This window comes from Octopus bimaculoides, chromosome 4, assembly GCF_046866305.1.
Source record: "Octopus bimaculoides isolate indiv1 chromosome 4, ASM4686630v1, whole genome shotgun sequence".
NCBI classification, from domain to species: domain Eukaryota; kingdom Metazoa; phylum Mollusca; class Cephalopoda; order Octopoda; family Octopodidae; genus Octopus; species Octopus bimaculoides.
The window spans coordinates 120,193,058-120,213,051 of record NC_142931.1 but is presented as its reverse complement, the minus strand read 5'-3'; the positions used below and the strand labels follow the sequence as shown (position 1 = coordinate 120,213,051).

The 19,994-nt window shown below is 37.4% G+C and overlaps 1 protein-coding gene across 3 annotated transcripts in view; it reads left to right on the top strand.

Annotated features, from left to right (window-relative positions):
* Positions 1–19,994, top strand: part of LOC106874852 (synaptotagmin-C) — a 97,846-nt gene that overhangs the window by 43,005 nt on the left and 34,847 nt on the right. The window contains exons 1-2 of one of the 3 annotated variants that reach the window (XM_089351247.1): positions 12,582–13,026; positions 19,550–19,766. In XM_089351247.1, the coding sequence (XP_089207373.1) occupies positions 12,991–13,026; positions 19,550–19,766 (253 nt within the window). In that variant the 5' untranslated portion in view covers positions 12,582–12,990. Of the gene's footprint in view, positions 1–12,581; positions 13,027–19,549; positions 19,767–19,994 lie in introns of those variants that run through there. The other 2 variants (XM_089351245.1, XM_089351246.1) reach the window with 2 other exon arrangements.

Here is a 19,994-nt window from a genome sequence, read left to right as displayed (position 1 = left end):
ATCATCATCATCATCATCATCATCATCATCGTCATCATCATCATCATCAGCAGTAGCAGCAGCAGTTAAGGCAGTGTCATATTCAACTGCCAGTTTTCCATGTTAACATGTATTAGATGTGTTTCTAATAGTACATCTGTTCCTGCACTTTAGCTGTGGAGTAAAACAGTTAGAGTATTAACAAAGATACAATAATTAAAACAAAGTCAGTTAATAATTAAAATATATGACAATCAATATTAATAGTGATGAAAAGACCATGCTAATTAACATTTAAAAGCATGCCAGTTTGTAATTAAAGTATTCTTGTATATAAATGAAAGATGTCAGTTATTAATGAAAACAATGTCAGTTAAAAATTAACAGTCTATAATAAAAAATATCTTGGTGTATCTTGGGAGGATCATATTGCCAATAATAAACACATGCACTGAATCATTTTCACTTCTTTGCTATATGTCACTTGGTTAGCTATTTAAGTAACTATCTAATTGATTGTTTGATTAATCATACAGTTAATCAATCTATCACTTGTGTTTGCCAAAGTCTTTTTGTGTTTGTCATAGTCACACATGACCTCTTGAATGATATGTTCTCTCTACCCCAGGTCAATTCCAGAGCCAATAACTGAAAAAACTGGTAGTTAATAAGCTCAGGCAACAATGAAAAGATGTCATTTTTGCTTGAGATGTACTGGTGCTGGTGCAAGTAAACACACTGTTGTTTCACACTGCGTACACAAGGAAGGGTTCAGACTCTTGTTCTCTCAAAGTCACTTGAACAGTTAACCCATTATAGAACTGGAAGATAATGTTAATGAATGTATTACGACAGTCAAATCTGAGGAAAAAATTACATAAGACCCATGTGTTGAATACTTTGGGTAAGTTGACAAAGATCATGAGCATGGTTTGATGTTGCTCCTAGAACTCTTCCTGAAGTTGCTGTGCTGTGACAGCCATATTGGTTGTGCTTTTAATTTTCTTAAATTTACATTGCATTTCAAGTAAGACTGAATCTCTGAAGCAACACCTTAGCCAGGACCTTACACACAACAGAAAGGAGTGATGTGCCCCTACTATTGCTGAAAATCGCCTCTTTATAAATGATAATGATGCTGGCATCTCTCTATTGCTGTGAGGAAACACCATCAATGACGCAAAATTAACATGCATGTGGCTGAGTACTCCGCAGATACGCATAACCTTCATTTAGTTCAGGCCTTGGTGATATATTGGTACAGGATTTGCCTACATATGTATCCTCCCTCTTTCAGTAGCTCAACAGGAATATGGTCAGCACAAGGGGATTTGTTGTTCTTAGGAAAGCAAACAACTGATAGAACTACCTGGACGATAAGTGGTAGATGGAATCATAGAGGGGAAGAAATTCAAGCAGTTTGTTAATGATAGTGAGGTATGCACCAGAGTTTCAATTAAACAGATTATTAAAATGTCCATCAAACCTCAGCTGGATGTTGTTCTGATCCTTCAGAAGTGTTAAACCGTCTACTGCTTGCAGCTTAGTGACAGTGATTTACTGAGCTGTTGACAGTTTTGACAACAATGTAAAAATTATGCACATCATTTTGATGACAAATATTTGTATACATACATACATACATACATACATACACAGACAAATACATGTATACTTACTTCCATTACTGGCAGAGAGTATTCTGTTGAGTGACTGACAGCTGTGTAAAAGAAATTGTCTTGAGACCCAAAGATTGTTTTAATAATCATATTCGTTTTCCATGTTGCAAGATGTTGGTTGGATAGATCATCTCACTAAGCATATCTAGCTTTACATAATTTCATTATCGAAGTCTTGTGTTCTCAGCTTTGGCAAACTATATCCTTCCTTAGTTATCCTTGGTCAACTTTTATTTCACAAGAAGTTTTCTTCCCAACTGCATGCTTCTGAGTTCAGTCCCGCAGTGTAGCACCTAGGGAAAATGTCTTTTACTATAACCCCAGACCAATCAAAGTCTTGTGAGCAGATTTGGTGAAGAGAATTGGAAAGAATCCTGCCATACACACATACATACATACATGATGATGATGACTGTCCACTCATGACCAAGGAAGACCATCACTGACTGTTGCCCATGCAAAATGCCTGCAATGCTCATGCATGAGGTTATTCCACCATCAGTTGGCTTCACCTGGGTTTGCAACTGCAGCTTCCATGCTTGCTGTGAAGCCCTCTTACTCAACTGGGCATCAGATGATTGCCTTGCTGGTGATTGCAAAACATAATATTTTAGTCCAGTAACCCTTGCACAATATCTCTAGACCCTATCCAACTTCTTGATATGATCCTAAGACAAGCCAAGGCATGATATCCAGTTCCAATACAGGTCACAGCTCAGGAATATAGGAGTGCCATAACCTCAAGGACAAGCAAAAGATCTCCAAAATGTTCAATGCCATTCCCTGCATATCTGGTTTTATATCAGAGTAACCTTATCCAAGAGAAGCAAAAACGAAGGGTTGCTTCACTCCTAGTGGTTTTCCAGCACACCAGACACCAACCTAGAATTTCTGAGGGCCCATGCTATTGCTAGATAGTCATTGAACCTACACTAAGTTCACCAGTTCTTTTGACAGGTTTTGTTTTTAGTCCTCACCAGGCAAGCATGGAGTGGGATGCTGGTTCAGTTACCGACAATCTGACCATGCAATAGGTTGTACTGGATTCCATATTACCTGTAGCATTCATAAGAAACCTCACAAGTCAAACAAACACACACACAAGTATGCATGTATGCCTGTATGTATGTCTGTATAATATATGTATATAGCTATGTGTGTGTGTGTGGAGGCGCAATGGCCCAGTGGTTAGGGCAGCGGACTCGCGGTCATAGAATCCCGGTTTCGATTCCCAGACTGGGCGTTGTGAGTGTTTATTGAGCGAAAACACTTAAAGCTCCACGAGGCTCCGGTAGGGGATTGTGGCGAACCTTGCTGTACTCTTTCACCACAACTTTCTCTCACTCTTACTTCCTGTTTCTGTTGTACTTGTAATTCAAAGGGTCAGCCTTGTCACACTGTGTCACGCTGAATATCCCCGAGAACTACGTTAAGGGTACACGTGTCTGTGGAGTGCTCAGCCACTTGCACGTTAATTTCACGAGTAGGCTGTTCCATTGATCGGATCAACTGGAACCCTCGATGTCGTAAGCAACGGAGTGCCAGCAACAACATAGCTATGTGTATGTGTCTTCATGTTTGACACCCACCACTGCTTGACAGCTATTATTGGTTTGTCTATGTCCTTATAACTTAGCAGTTCAGCAAAAGGAAAACTGAGAAAATATGTACCAGGCTTAAGAAATAAGTACTTGGTTCAATTTGTTCAACAAAATCATTTCAAGGCAGTGCTCCAGCATGACTACAGTCTCCTTCTTCACTTATTTCATGTTTTCTTTTCTTTATTTGTCATCCAGTCTGCTTTACTTATTCATTAACAGATGCAATCATTTCTTCATTATTTCTCAGTTAATGCTTTTGATGATCAGGCATTTTCTCAATTAATTTATGCTTAGTGTTTACAGCTTATTACAAATTAAGACTGTGTATCAAATGGATCAGACAGAACTCAGTTTCCTTCAGTTGCAAAGATACAGCAAATGCATACAATCATATATACATGGTTCAGATAGTTGGTACTTTGAATGGGTTAAGAAGTACTTTTTATTCCAGCAGGTGTAAGTAACTGTTAACAGTTCTTAAAAATATAACTGCTTACCTCTCGCTTTTATGTTATCATTAGCTGAAAATCTAGTATGAGTCACATCATCCAGAGAGAATGAGAATATACTAAAACCCTGAACAGTAATGTTTTTTTAATGTTGGCACAAAGCCACACATGTGTGCATTGTACAGTCAACTGGATTAACCACAGTCAAAAGGATTAACCACAGTCAAAGGGATTAACCACAGTATTCTTTTATTTGTTTATTCTGGTATTCGTTTATTCTTATACTTGTTTGGTCTTTTACTGGATTCAGTCATTGGACTGCGACCATTCTAAGGCATCACTTTCAAGGGTTTTAGTCAATTACATCGTTCCCAGTATATTTTTCTGTTTGGTACTTATTTTATAAATGTCTTTTTGCTGAACTGTTAAGTTACAAGACATAAAGGATAACAACATATAATAAACAGCAACACTGGTTTTAGACCAGTGTAAACATGAACACAGATTTGGACACAAACATAAATACACACCCCATATAAAACTCCATGTGTAATACACACATCTTAAGTATTGGGCCTAAATTGTCTTAAATCCCTATAATATCATGTATAACATAGTGTTACATAATAACAACAAGAACAGATAATCTATTTTAATCCAATATATCATCATCATCATCATCATCATCATCATCATCATCATCATCATCATCATCATTTAACGTCCGTTGTCTATGCTGGCAAGCTGGGGAGCTGCACTAGGTTCTTGTTTGATTTGGCATGGTTTCTATAGCTGGATGCCCTTCCTAACGCCAGCCACTTTACAGAGTGTGTTGGGTGTTTTTACGTGACCCTGCACAGGTGCTTTTATGTGGCTCTACTATGAGTGCTTTACACCATCAGCAGGATTGACCTTAACATTTCTGCTGCTGGGTACAGGTCTTCTTGAGTAGGGCTAGGTGCCAGGTATCTCTAATATTTAAATATTTCTAATATTTGATTTTATATAAAATGTATTGGTATATATACTAAGCAGGTTCTGATGAATTGTTGTGTAAAATTTTTTCCCAATTTAGACACAAGGATAGCAATTTTTAAAGACATTAAGACCCTGTTACTTTACTGGTTCCCTACAGGATTGAAAGGTAAAGTTGATTTAGCAGGATTTGAACTCAAGATGTAAAAAGCAAGGACAAATATCACAAACCATTTTTCCAACACTTTAACAGTTCTGTTAGCTTGCTACTTTTATTGTTGAGTAATAATAAGGAAACTAATTGTTGCCTCAATTCCTTTTACAAGCTGTTGAAAAGACCCTCACGGGGCTTAATATCATGGTAAAACTAAAGTAATATAGAAATAACTGTATGTTTATTTGTTTATAATATATGCTGTATTGAGACTATACTTGTAATTATGGAGAGAAAGAACATATTGATCATTGTAATTCTTGATATACAAAAGGATGGGATAATCACGGGTGTAATGTCTTCAACCTTAGGTGTGTTCGATTAGGGCTAACATGGGCTGGAATACATTTGAGAAATAGGTCTACTTGATAAAGGAAGACAACATCAATAACAACAACAACAATATTGACATTTTAACGAAGGAGAGAATAAAAGCATTAAGCTGATTCAAACAAAGTGTTTAAATAAAAGCCTGAAGTGAAAAGTATTTTGTACTTGAAAGAAATATTTCAAAACGTTGTAATATGTTTTGTTTATCTTTTTTTTTTCTCTCCTAAGTACTTGAAATGCTTAAAACTTTTCTTGTAAATTTTGTAAATTTCCGAATACCATCCACCACCGCCACCACCACCACCACCACCACCACCACCACCACCACCACTTCAACAATGAAAGAGCGAAAGGGAAGACAAAATGAAATGAAAAGAACTTTCGCTTCAGGAAAACAATGGATACAACTCGTTCGTGTTTAGTCAATTATTTATTTGAAAAGAATTTGTCTGAACTCGAAGTCTTTATAGATATATGATACGTCTTCTTGAAATACCATTTGTTTATTTTATCGGCTGCTCTGAAATTAAATCTGTCTGTCTACCGCGAACAGACATTGCTGAGGTGTATGCTGTAAAGGTTAGCAATCTGCTCTATGTTAAAACAATATCTGATCATAGGCTGACATATCTTCTTTAACACATCCATCTCTCTGTGTGACACAACTGCTACCACACCAACGAATAGTGTTGTTGTTGTTAGTGGTGATGATGTGCAAAATGATACCGCTACCTTTCCTAGCATTGCCACTGTCATCGGCTTTTACCTTTTAATTCAAATAATGTTGTTAATTAATACAAATACCCTAAATACATATTAAATGTATATTCAATGGATATTAGATCTCTTAAATGTAACATCCTTTGAGTGTAGCATTCAATAGGACATTATGTTTTTTGTACTTTCTCAAACACATAGCTTTACAAAATACATAAATACACACACACAAAACTATACATATATACATACACATAGACTCACATGCATATATGCATGCATGCATACATACAGATATATATATATATATATATATATATATATATATATATATATATATATATATATATATATATATGCCTGTATGTGTGTGTATACATACACACGAAATCAACTATAAAAGAATGTGAGAGCAATTTGTCATTATAGCTATACTTAGATGTTATCACATCATCATTGTTTAATGTCCTCCTTCCATGCTGGCATGGTTGGACGGTTTGACAGGAGTTGACTAGGCAGGATCCTGCATCATGCATAGGCCATTATGGAGCATAGGCCATTGATACATTTTCTTCATTGTTCTCAACTTTGTGGCCTATCTTCCCTAATGGCAGGACTTCCTCTCTCAGGTTTTCTTGGTCTTGAATTATCATTAATGCTTCTGTAAGTTTCTTTTTTCTAAGTAGTGGTGTTGGCCTAATGCAAACCCATTTTTACCTCTGGGAAGAGGTGGTCCATTTAAATTTGTTCTCTGTCCTCTGACATATTGGTTTCAAATTTTACCATAAAGCCAGCAATTTCAGGTGATGGGATAAGTCAATTACATTGATCCCAGTACTCAACTGGTACTTATTTTCTTGACCCCAAAAAGATGGAAAGTAAAGTAAACCTCGGTGGAATTTGAACTCAAAATGTAAAGGCTGATGAAATGCTGCTAAGCATTTTGCCCGGCATACTAATGATTCTGCCAGCTTGCCACTTTAGTCCTCCAACTAATTAATCTGTCCTCTGTCCAACATAGAAGGACCTGTCAGGAGCTTACATTCCACTGGCACAGCTCTCAGGGTCATTGAAGCTAACAGGCCATCACATTGAAACAAGGATTGGATCTTGTAATGGCATGACTACATAAACACCTAAAACTACTTGTAGCTCATTACTGATTGTGTATGCTTATCTTCTCTGCTGAGTTGCTATTGTGTAGTGTCAGTGGAAGGCTATTGTCAGCTGAATAACTAAACTGAGGGCTGACAGATGGTGACTACTTTGGTGGTATCTCTGCCTTCCTACAAATAGCATACAGCACGTGTGCTGCATCAACACTTTTAATATAACATAAACCAAACCAAACAAATGGTATTCTGTTACTAACATTGGCAAGCCCTTGCAGTCTACTTATCACTTACCATCAATACATTCATCATCATCATCATTGTTATCATGATCATGATCAACATCGTCATTGTAATCATCATTATTATCATCATCATTGTTATCATTTTAACATACATTTTTTTCCATGCATGCATTTGTCAGATGGAGTTTATTGTGGCAGATGTTTTATGGCTAGATGCCCTTCCTGTTGCTAACCCTCACCTGTTTCCAAGTAAGGTAATACTTCCCCAATTCCAGATATGTTCTCACAAAATATTGGAAATGAGTAACTCTGCCTGTATGACTGTGACAATCATTTTACAACTAACACATGATGTCAAGACAAGGGGACACAAACTTAACACACATTCAAATACACACAAACACAATGGGCTTCTTTCGGTTTCCTTCTGCCAAATACACTCACAAAGCTTTAGTTGACTGAAGGCTATAGTAGAAGTCACTTGCCCAATGTGCCATGCAGTGGGACTGAGACCATGCAGTTGGGAATCAGCCTTCTTATCACTCCTTTTCCTATATTACATTATAAAGCTTAATAAATTTGGTAAGCATAATACTATGATATATTTATCACACATGAATTGTAGCCTTATTTCAGGGCTGGAAGATGGTGAGCTGGCAGAATTGTTAGCCTAGCCTGCCAAGCAAAATGCCTTAGCTGTACTTTATCTGTCTTTACTTTCTAATCTAAGTTCAAATACTACTGAGGTTACTTTGTCTTTCGTTTTTTTTGGGGTCAATAAAATAAGTACTACTTGAGTTTCAAATTTTGGTAAGTTATTCTATCAACCCTGAAAGGATGAAAGGGCAGAATTTGAACTGAGAACATAAAGACGGACAACTTACCTTGTGCCAAAAATTGAAACCAAAATTACAAGACTGGAAGGCAGCAAGCTGGCAGAATTCTTAGCACATTGGGCAAAATGCTTAGCGACATTTCATCTGTCTTTACATTCTGAGTTCAAATTCTGCTGAGGTCAGATTCTGCCCTTTCATCCTTTCGGGGTTACAAAATAAGTACCAATCAAGCACTGGGGTCAATAATTGACTTACTCCTCCGAAATTGCTGACTTTTTGCCAAAATTTGAAACCAATATTATAAGGCTTGTGTTCTAGTGAAGATTCAGCTGCCAAACTCCACTCAGCAAACTGACCCTTTTAATAAGTCAGACGATGATTTGTAGGGATTTATTCAAGAAATAAATGTGTCTTATGGACCAGGAAATATGCCAAGTACCAGATATATACTGGGATCAATTCAACTATCTCCACTTCCTTCTTATAAATTTGTGGTCTGGTGCTATTGTGAGAAGTTAATATAACATCTTCTCTTTTATTCTTTCTCATTTTTCCTTCTTTCCTTCTTTCCTTCTCCTTTTTATCTTCTTTTGCTTCTTTCCTTCCTTTTTGGTTTTTCTTCTCCTTTTTCATTCTTAATTACCTATTTCATCTTGTCCATTTCCCTACTTACACTTCAATCTCTTTCTTTCTTTCTTTCTTTCTTTCTTTCTTTCTTTCTTTCTTTTCCTTCCTTCCTTCCTTCCTTCCTTCCTTCCTTCCTTCCTTCCTTCCTTCCTTCCTCCCTCTCTTCACCTTAAAATACACTGTTACATAAGAGACAGATATTTTCATTCATTGGAAATAAGTAAAAATTTGTTTCCAAAGAATTGGCACAAGTAAGTTTACAAGATGTTGGACTCATGAAGAAATGGGAAGTTAACCAAAATCTAAGATTAGAAGTAAAATTTCTCTCTGTCTGTCTGTCTCTCTTTTCCTAACATGTCTGATGTGTCTGTTTGTGTATGTGTGATTTCCAGTGAAGCGTATGCTTCACTGTTTAGTCTCTAAGCTGCAATCACGTTCCCCCAATAAACACACTTCTGAGAGATCTTATATCTACCCAGTCAGTTTTAGAAGAGGAAAGTACATGAAAAAGAACGACCGATATAATAAATTATTATGGCTGAGTCAGTAGAACATTGAAATTAATGATGTCTGATATTTAGTTATGTCCCTTTGTGTTCTAAGTTCAAATCCTGTTAAAGCCAACTTTGTCTTTCATCAACCTAGTGTTAATTTGTAGATACTGGAGTCATGTATCAGAGTTAATATAACTGATTGCATTCTGTCTCAAGTTTTGAATTTCATGCTGGAGTAAAATATACACATCTTCTATATATTTAACTTATGAATTTCCTTCAAGGAATGTTTTTTTAAAGGTGCAGGCATGGCCGTGTGGCAAAGAACTTTGCTTCTCAACCACATGGTTTCAGGTTCAGTCCCATTACACAGCACCTTGAGCAAGGATCTTCTACTATAGCCTTGGGCTGACCCAAACCTTGCAAGTGAATTTGGTAAACAGAAACTGAAAGAAGCCTGTTGTGTATATATAGTAAACAAAGTGACCATTGATCACTGATTTGCAACAAGCAAAGTAGCCAGCTGGAAAATCTCAATATATATATATTGCAAGTCGGAGTGGACTCTGGTCATCCCTCTAGTAGTCAGGTGTTCATGACTGAGGATGGGCAGAAATAACCCAAAACTGAGTCGGTCTCATGATCCCATTGCCTACTGGAGGATAGTAGGGGCTCGCTCCCCTGCTTGCAATATATACAAGGTGCAGGCTGCACCTATAACCAGCTGGTAGAAGATCCACCTGGGGTTAAAATGGTAATGACATCAAACAACCATGTTGATGTGACAATTAACCTTAGTTGTCAGTATAGTTACTACTCTCATCTGTTATTGAGATTTTCCAACTGGCTACTTTACTTATTGCAAATCAGTGACTGACGATCACTTTGTTTATATTATATTGTGAGGTGGAGTGGACTCTGGCCATCCCTCTGGCAGCCGGGTGTTTATAACTGAGGATGGGCAGAAATAGCCTGAAACTGAGTCGGTCTCATGGCCCCATTGTCTGCTGGAGGATGGTAGTGGTTCATTCCCCTATTTGCAATATATACAAGATGCAGGCAGCAGATCTGTAGAAGATCTGCTTGGGGTTAAAAAAGTAGTAGCATTGAACAGCCATGTTGATGTGGCAATTAACTTTACTTCCTACAGTTGCTATCTACAAAAATCCATTTAAAAAGCATTGTCCTAAGATCCTAAAGAATAAAAAAAAAAAAATGAAAACAAGGATGATCATGATAGGATGAAATGTGCTTTTGATCATAGGTTTATTCAATCAATGCTGACTCGAGGTTAAACAACAACATCAGCCGGAACAGTCAGATGTGATTATCTCTTCGGAAAGATAGCCAAGTGTCATGTTGTTTGTTAGTCATTGGAATCGATATTTCTTTAAGTTTATAACATTTGAAATGTCAAGGTTTTTTTTTTTTTTCCTTTTTTATCTCTTTATTATATTCTTGAAGACAAATAAGAAAGATGTCACATCTGTTGTCCTACATTCAATCTAAAATACACACACACACACACACATACACACACACACACACACACACACACACACACACACACTCTCACACACACACACACACACACACACACACACACACACACACACACACACACACACACACACACACACACACACACACACACACACACACATGCACATTCACTCAAAGGAGAAATTAACAAAAAAAATTTAATATTCTATTTGATGATGATTTAAGGAGAAAAATATCCCTTTTTTTAAAATCTCCAACATAAAGCTATTGATTGGACAATTTATCATAGCATCATAGGTGTTGAGCCCAAATGCCACCAAAGGTACCTTGAATAGTTAAGCTAACAACTTAACTATCTCTTAACCATTTTGTTATATTCCACAGTGAGCTGGCAGTTGTTCTTAGTGCTTGCTCTTGGGCAGCACAGATTAGGGCCTCTGTTTCTGGTTTTAAATCACTTTTAGTCATCCACAGCCATCTTTTTTCTCTGTCTGTCAACATCCCTATGAAATTGACCATGCAATCTTTTCTTTCCCCACCTATTTTCAGTTTCATTTGTTTTCAATTTCTTGTATTGTGCTTTATCTTTGCAATCTTTCATCCTACACAAGCCTGACTTTCCTACTTCTAATAATAGCGATTCAGTGGCATTATTATCATTATTATTATTATTGAGTGAGAGAGCAGTGCATGCTATCAAAGTGACACTGGGGTAAAATATACGAAGCCCAGTATACCCATCATGACTACCCGTCTGATAAGGGTACACCAGGCACATGCATCACAACCATATGTGCGCAGCATGGTGATCTTGTATCAAGATAAACAGCGCATGACCTTGCAGGTGGGGCCCAGTTAGAATTTTCTTCAGATAGCCCACCCTGCTCAAAAGGTCCCTGAATAGGGGTTGTTTAAGGATGTTGAATGAAACATCCATGTTTCCAAAGGTGAATTATCCAAACCCCCCAAAATTTCTCTCAGCACTATGATATGATGCTCCCCCACTACTTCTGCTCATGATCAGAGATGCACATATCATCAGCCACCAAGGGACATGCTCAACTGGTTAAGGTCAAACAACTGACAAGCAAATCTGTGGTATTAAGCAGAATATTTGCTGTAGCCCATTATTATTATTATTATTATTATTGTTAATATAAAAATATAATGGGATTTTTAAAAACTTCAAATGACTATGGGAGTCTAGTAGAATAAATAGGAATCAAAGGGGTCCACAGACATAAAAAATGGTTAAGAATTGCTGATTTAGATCATTTTAAAGCAAAATGCTTGTATCATATCAGTCACAGGCAGCTTGGTATGAAAAGTGTTGGGCTTGTTGAGAATGGGTCTAACATAGAACTGTTAGGAATATTGCCTATTCTAGAATTCTTTTATTGGTTTTATTGACTGGAATGTGGTCATGCTGGAGCACTATATTGCAGGGTTTTAGCTGATCATTACAAATCCCAGCACTTGTCTGAGTTTAGTAGTTTGATATTTATTTCATTGATTCGTTTTTATTGAGCAACTAAGAAAAACTTTTATTGATACAATGCCAGATTTGTTTTAACCAGTGTTTAAACACAAACACGGACACAATCAACAAGACTCAAACACCCACACAATCACCCACCTACCCAAACACCCCAGCCGCCCACACACATAGACACTCACACAGACACACCACACACTTATTCATACATACAGACATGCCCATGCATACTTACAAACACCAAAATCACACGCAGTTACACACATACACATATAACCAAGTACATAGACACATATATGTACAGAGGAGAGAGAGAGAGAGAGAGAGAGAGAGAGAGAGAGAGAGAGAGAGTAGGTTTTGTCATAGTTTCTGTCAACCATATTCCACTTTTAAAATATTAGTCAATCCTCGGTGTCATGCTGTGGGACTGAACTCAGAACCTTGGGATTACAAAGTTTTATTTAGGCAAGGCATACTGTCTTGTTTGTACCAAACTTTTTTGATACTAGGCAGTGAACTCATCTCAAATCTGCTGCAACTACGATTTCTCCCTAGAGGGAACCTCTTCACAGACATCTGCCCTGCTAGAAATAGCAACCAAATATCCTTCAAATTACAGCCTGCTGTCTCAGAAAATATGAACATAAAGGACAATGTGGTTGTGGGTACCCTGTACCTGGAGGAGAGAGATGGGATAGTCACAACTGGAATGCCTTTGATTATAGATCTGTTTGATGAGGGTTAAACTGAGGTTAGCAACCAGTCTTTCTGTGAGTATTCCTTGTTTACATTAAATACAACTATGCTATGAAAGGGTCTGGCTGCTCACTTTAATAGAAATAGCAGCCAAATCTCTTTCAGAACACGCTTTAAATAACAAATGATATTTGAGAAAATGTATTCCCTGATATATAAAATGATGGGATAATCATGTCTGGAATGCATTTAATCGTAAGTGTGCTCAGTCAAGACTGACACGTGGTTAAACAACAATATCAACAATAATAGTGTCTTCATTCACATAATATTGTCCAAGTGGTGCTTAAGAAAAATGGTATCTGGAATGCAAAGAGTCTAAAAAAAAATACCACAAAGCATTTCATCTGACACTGTGAGCATTCTTTCAGTGCACTTCCTGATATATAATGGTTTCAAATTTTGGCACAAGGCCAGCAATTTTGTGTGTGTGTGCGAATGTGTGTGGCAGAATTTGGTTGATTGCATCATCCTCAGTTCTTAACTGGAATAAAAAGATAAACTAAACGAACTGCAGCAAAATTTAAACTCAGAACTTAAAGAACCAGAAGCAATGTTGGTAAGTATTTTCTGACACTCTACCAATTTTACCAGTTCACCGCTTTACTGATACATAATAACAGTATCAATAATATCACTAGATAATATAACACAACTTGCACAACACATAATCTACATTATCACTACCCATTAAAATAACACCACAGATACTCTTACATAATAGGCACCTGATACTATAACATGTCTCAAACACCATGAGCAATTCACATTCTACATAATTGCCACCTAATTACAGAACACAACCCACGTAATCCATGCTGCACGTTCTTCACATAATCATCGCTCCCCACCTGTGAGTAAAACATACTTCACACAATTCATACAAAACACAGACACCACCATCCTCCCCAAATTAATTGCTTCTAATTTAGGCACAAGGCCAAAAATTTTTCGTGGGTAGGAAATTAGTCAATTAGTTAATTACTGTATTTGATGGTGTATAAGATGCTTTTTTTTAATGCAAAGGCAGTGTCTCAAATTATATCCCCACATCTCATATGCAAAGTTGAGCTTCCTACAAAAAGTTTTGTCCCTTACACTGAATATGTACCGTGGAAATTGGGATGCAGCTAATATTCCTAGGTGTTATTTATGCCATCAAATAGGGTGCATTGACTGTAGATAGGGTACATTGACTGGCACATTCTTATATTGATTCCAGAAGGATGAAAGACATAATTGACTTTAGCAGGATTTGAATGTCAAATGTGAAAAAATGAAACAAATACCACACTGTATTTTGTCCAACACCCTAAAGATTCTGCCAGTAATGCAACACACATTTTGTACATGCCCTACACAACAAATGGATGAAACATTAACACACACACTCATAGACAAAAGCTAACCAAAATTCCCTAAATGGGTTCTCAACTAATTGGTATGAAGTCACTCACCAACACTTTCCAGCCCTTGGACCACAGATGCAGTAGTGTAGCTTGGATTCGGGAACAGTGGGTAAAGCTTTTATGAGGCATGACTCTTTTTGGTTTGCTGTATAAACCTTATAGGTTTGGGGATCAGGAGGACTTGGGATGGCAAAATCAAGAGCTTCCCTGGTTAGCACACACTCTAGCTACACCACTGCACAGACATACTGTCTTCTCCTCCTGTTTGTTTTACCACTACTACTGTGGCTTCTGCTCCATATTGTTGACTTGTTCATTGATGCCACTTCTACTCAAACAATTCTGACTTACTTATCTCTCTTCCATTCTTTATCTACCTTGAGTCTATTCCCAAAGCCCTGCTCTAACCAATATATCCAGTCCATGCTGGTATCATGTAAAAAGCACCCAACCCACTCTGTAAAATGGTTGGGGCATTAGGAAGGGCACCTAACCTTAAAAAACATTTCAAAACAGACCTCACCAGTGCTGATGCCACATGAAAAGCAGCCAATCAGCACTGTAAAGTGGTTGACATTAGGAAGGGTGTCCAGTCATGAAAACCATGCCAAAACAGACAATGGAGCTCGGTGCAGTCCTTTGGTTTTCTAGCTCCTGTTAAGCCATCCAACCCATGCCAGCATGAAAGATAGATGTTAAATAATAATGAATGATGATTGTCCCCCCAGGTTGTTGATCCTCTGGAATTTTCTCTTTGCTCATGTTTTCCCCTTTCAGCCATCAACTTGCAACTATTTAACCCTTTAGCATTTAAACCGGCCATATCCGGCCAAAAGTATCCTGCCTGTTTTATGTTAGAACTGACCAGATCTGGTCTCTCACACCAACCCTACAATATCGTTTTAAAAATTAGTAGCTACCTTATCAAAATCTCATAGCTACAAGATAATGCATGATTAGTTCAAAGCAATGTGGATAAAAAAGCATCAATTTTGGCAGAATAATGTGAACACTAAAGGGTTAAGAGACACCTCTCTAGCATGGCATAATTCCACCACCCTCAATACTGTACCCACTTGCTGTCTGGAGAGCTTGCCTTACATGTTACTTAGTGACCTCACTAATGTTGGTGAGCATCATGAAAAATACCCCCTGTACACTCTGTAAAGTAGTTGGCATTAAAAAGGGGATCCAGCCTTGGAAATCTTGCCAAAGCAGATAATGGAGACCAACATAGTCCTTAGGCAAGTCAGATCTTGTTGAATCATCCAACCTATGCCAGCCTGGAATACAGATGTTAAACAATGATGACAACAATGATGATGATGATGATGATGATGATGATGATGATTAACTTTGATGATGATTAACTTTGATGATTTCATCAGTCCCACTGGTGATGGGCACAGTGTCTTCCACCAGACCAAAGGAAACCCATATAGTAAACAACCACAAAAAACAACAACATAAAAACAGATGTAACAGACAAACACAACTCCACTACATTGCTAAATGACAAGAAAGTTGCTCATAAATCAAGAAAACAGAGGTGCATCTGGTGGTGTAGCATAAATTCACACAAAAATGCTGGAAGGCATCATAATGGCAGTGATAATGACAATGATGACAATGATGATGATGATAATGATGTGATGATGATGATGATGATTTCTTTTAATATACTACTACTACTACTACTACTAATATTATTAATAGTAATAATAATAATAATAATAATAATAATAATAATAATAATATTTCTATAACAGCACCAACACCACCAACACCACCACTACCACCACCACCACCACCACCATCACCACTACCACCACCACCACCGCCGCCGCCGCCACCACCACCACCACCACAAACCTCCTCCTCCTCCTCTACTGCCGCCACCCCCACCACCACAAACCTCCTCCTCCTCCTCTACTGCCGCCACCCCACCCCCACAAACTACTGCTGTTGCTGCTGCTGCTACTGCTGCTGCTGCTACTACTACTACTACTACTACTACTACTACTACTACTACTACTACTACTACTACTACTACTATTACTACTATAATCTCTTTTGTGGTTAAAATAACATTGTCAAACTATAAACATGTATTATCTTCAGGTAAAAATGACAGAAAGAAACTAATACAAAAAAATTAGAAAACATTAACAAGCAAAAATAAAGATTTGCCTTCCATCTTTCGAAAAGCTTGCAACTATAAACAGAATTTAATGTAATGGAAAGCTGTGTAGAAGATGATGAGAATAATTAAAGAAATATTTTAAAATTAAAAAAAAAATGCTAAATTAAAAATGGAACTTCAAACTGTTATGCTTTTGCTAAGACATTGACAAGAAAAGCCTCTGCAAAACATGAATATTTGAGAAGACCATATGACAAGGAGAAGTGGTTTATAGTGAACAGATACGAAAGAAAGAAAGAAAGAAAGAAAGGAAGAAAGAAAGGAAGATTCTACACTGGCTGAGAAGTGCAGGAGTCAAAGCTAAGCTAAAACTGAAGAATTAATCAAGGCAAAAGACCGAAATCTTTTCAACAGAAATTAAGGAAGCAGCAGGGTGTAAAAAAAAAGATCCTCCTCCTCCTCCTCCTCCTCATCATCATCATCATCATCATCCCCTCCTCCTCCTCCTCCTCCTCCTCCTCATTACCATCATCATAAGCATTATCATTATCGTCATCATCACTACCACCACTACCACCGGCAAGACCATCATCATCTTTATCAGCAGCAGCAGTAGCAGCAGCAGCGTCTTCATTGTTCTCATCATCAGCATCACCACCACCAGCACCCCCACCATGTCACTGCTGTCACCGCCTCTGCCACCACCAGCACCACCATCATTATTGTTGTTTTAGCATGTTCATTTGGATCAGATGGGATTTGTTGTGGAAGGTTTTCTACAACCAGATACTCTTCCTGTCAACAAATGCCTTGTTGCCAGACACATCGCCTGTTTCCAAACAAGGTTTTTATTTCAATATGGCCTCACATAATGCTCATGGAAGACTGGAAATGAACATCATATCAATGCTAGCTTACAACCATCATAAGACATCAAGACAGGGGTATACGTAAACACACTCACACACACTTATATACATACATATATTTTTATTCATTTATGTGCCCTTTTTAAAGCCTAGCCAAGCTCATGGGCCTGGTTTTCCGGTTTCTATGGCGTATCTGTTCCCCCCAGCTGGACGGGACGGCAGTCCATCGCAGCTTTACTCAAGAAACAGGAAGAAAGAGTGAGAGAAAGTTGGGGGCGAAAGAGTACGACAGGGGTCGCCACTACCCCCTGCCGGAGCCTCATGGAGTTTTAGGTGTTTTCGGTCTGGGAATTGAAACTGCGATCCCCCGACCGCAAGTCGACTGCCCTAACCACTGGGCCATTATGCCTCCACACATACATATATACATGTGCACATATACATACATATACATTACACAATGGTCTTCTTTCAGTTTCCATCTATTAAATCCTCTCACAAGGCTTTGGTCAGCCTAGGGCTATAGTAGAAGACACTTGTCCAAAGTGTCACACAGTGGAACTGAACTCAGAGCCACCTGGTTGGGAAGCAAGCTTCTTAGCCACACAACCACACCTGTGTAGGTATGAAACTATGAAAAATATCTACAAAGTATGTGGAATCTGTGAAGTAACAGTCAACCATATTGTTTCTGGCTGTCCATGACTTAGTCAAAATGAAGTATGTAACAGTAGAATATTTTGGTTTGGTTGAAAGGTGGGAGAATAAAAGTCTGTATGAAGTTCCAGATACAAAATAGTTATTACAACTGTGTAACAATATTTTGTCATTGGTCAGTAAGTGTTATTTCCTATTTGCTTCTATATAGAAATCAAATGAAAAGACTACTATTCCCTTCCAACTTTGCTTTTGTGACTTGCACATCAATGTTTTGAAACCGATCTATTTTCCATTATATTTCAGACAGATTCAGCACTGAGTTACTGAAGCAGAAATATTGTTTTAGCAAATATTCTGTTCAATGCCTCAAATTGCCTGTTATTTTCTTGACTATAACCACTTGAGTATGTCCCTTAGTGGCTGAGAATATGTGCATCTCTGATCATAAACAGGAGCAGTGGTGGGGTGGAAGCGTCATAGTCATGTGCTGAAAGGGATTCTTTGGGGTTAGAATAAACGTAACAAAAGCAAAATTTGAAGGAAATATTAGCCGTTTTTCATACTTTCTATGAGTAAACAAATACGAAAATAACAGCTGCTACCCAAGGACAAAAATCATGTTGCACAGTGTTATCCGTTAACAAAAATATATTGTCATTATAATGAACAAAAGAAAAGAGATATTTGCACTAAGTGAAGCAGTTCATGAGAGTTGTCAATAACGACAGTAGCTGTTGTTGAGAGAACTGCCATTATCAAATTCTGTAGCCAGGGTTGAGTGGTATAAATTCTTGCAGTTATTTATCATGGCCACATATGGCCACTGACCAGTTAATCCATTAGCATTCAGATTACTCTGTCAAGCATAATGCTTATTTATTCACATAGTTTTGAAATAATCATGCATTATCTCATGGCTTCAAGATTTCAATAATGTGATTGCTTATTTTTAGAATGACATTGTATGATAGGTGTAAGAGGCCATATCTGAGCAGTTTGAAACTAAAACAGGTAGAATATTTGGGCCAGATATGACTAGTTTAAATGCTAAGATGTTAAGGGACAACATCTCTATATAGCCCTGGACTGTCCAAGTAAAGGTGCCAAAGACAAGGTTGTTAATGACATTTCAATACACTGTCTATCACAACTGAGATCAAATGAATTAATCCTTTTGTTACCATATTTATTTGTGCTTCTTTCAATTAATTTTAAATATAACGAAGAATTTAGTAGAGTAACTTAGTTATCATTAAGCTGATGTTGGGAACATAAATTGTGACTAAGGCTTGATGGAAGATTTTAATTCAAAACTTATGAAAAAACAAGACATTTGTACTACAGAGCCAGAGGCAGTTTCAGCCACCACCATCGACGACGCCCCTACCACCACCACCACCACTACTACTATATGATAATTTACTTAAATTAAAATTTTTTTTTGATATTTTTACAGGTTGACACTAATACAACAGAATTAAGTAACTTGAAAATGTCAACACAAACAATTTCCCCAAGTTACATAATTGAACTTGATATCTGGACAAAACTTGATATAATCGCTGGAATGATTTTATTCTTCGTAATTGTCATCACCATTGTTGTCTGTTCTATAACTCCGATCTGTCCATTATTCAGATTTTGTCCTTTTAACAAGAAGTTTTTGAAAAATGGTAAGTTTATATAACTTTCTTGTATTTTTCTTTCATATTTAATATGTTTAGTTATGACACAACATTTGTAAAAATGAGGTCCAAATTTCGTTTCCCTTTGCTGCTTGCAATGGAACCAAATGGCTGTATTTATTGCTGCGTTTTATTATGCAAGAATGAGTTTGTATCAATTTATATATTTTGCCCTCATTATTTCTTTTTAAACTAATAACAACACTACATGGCTTT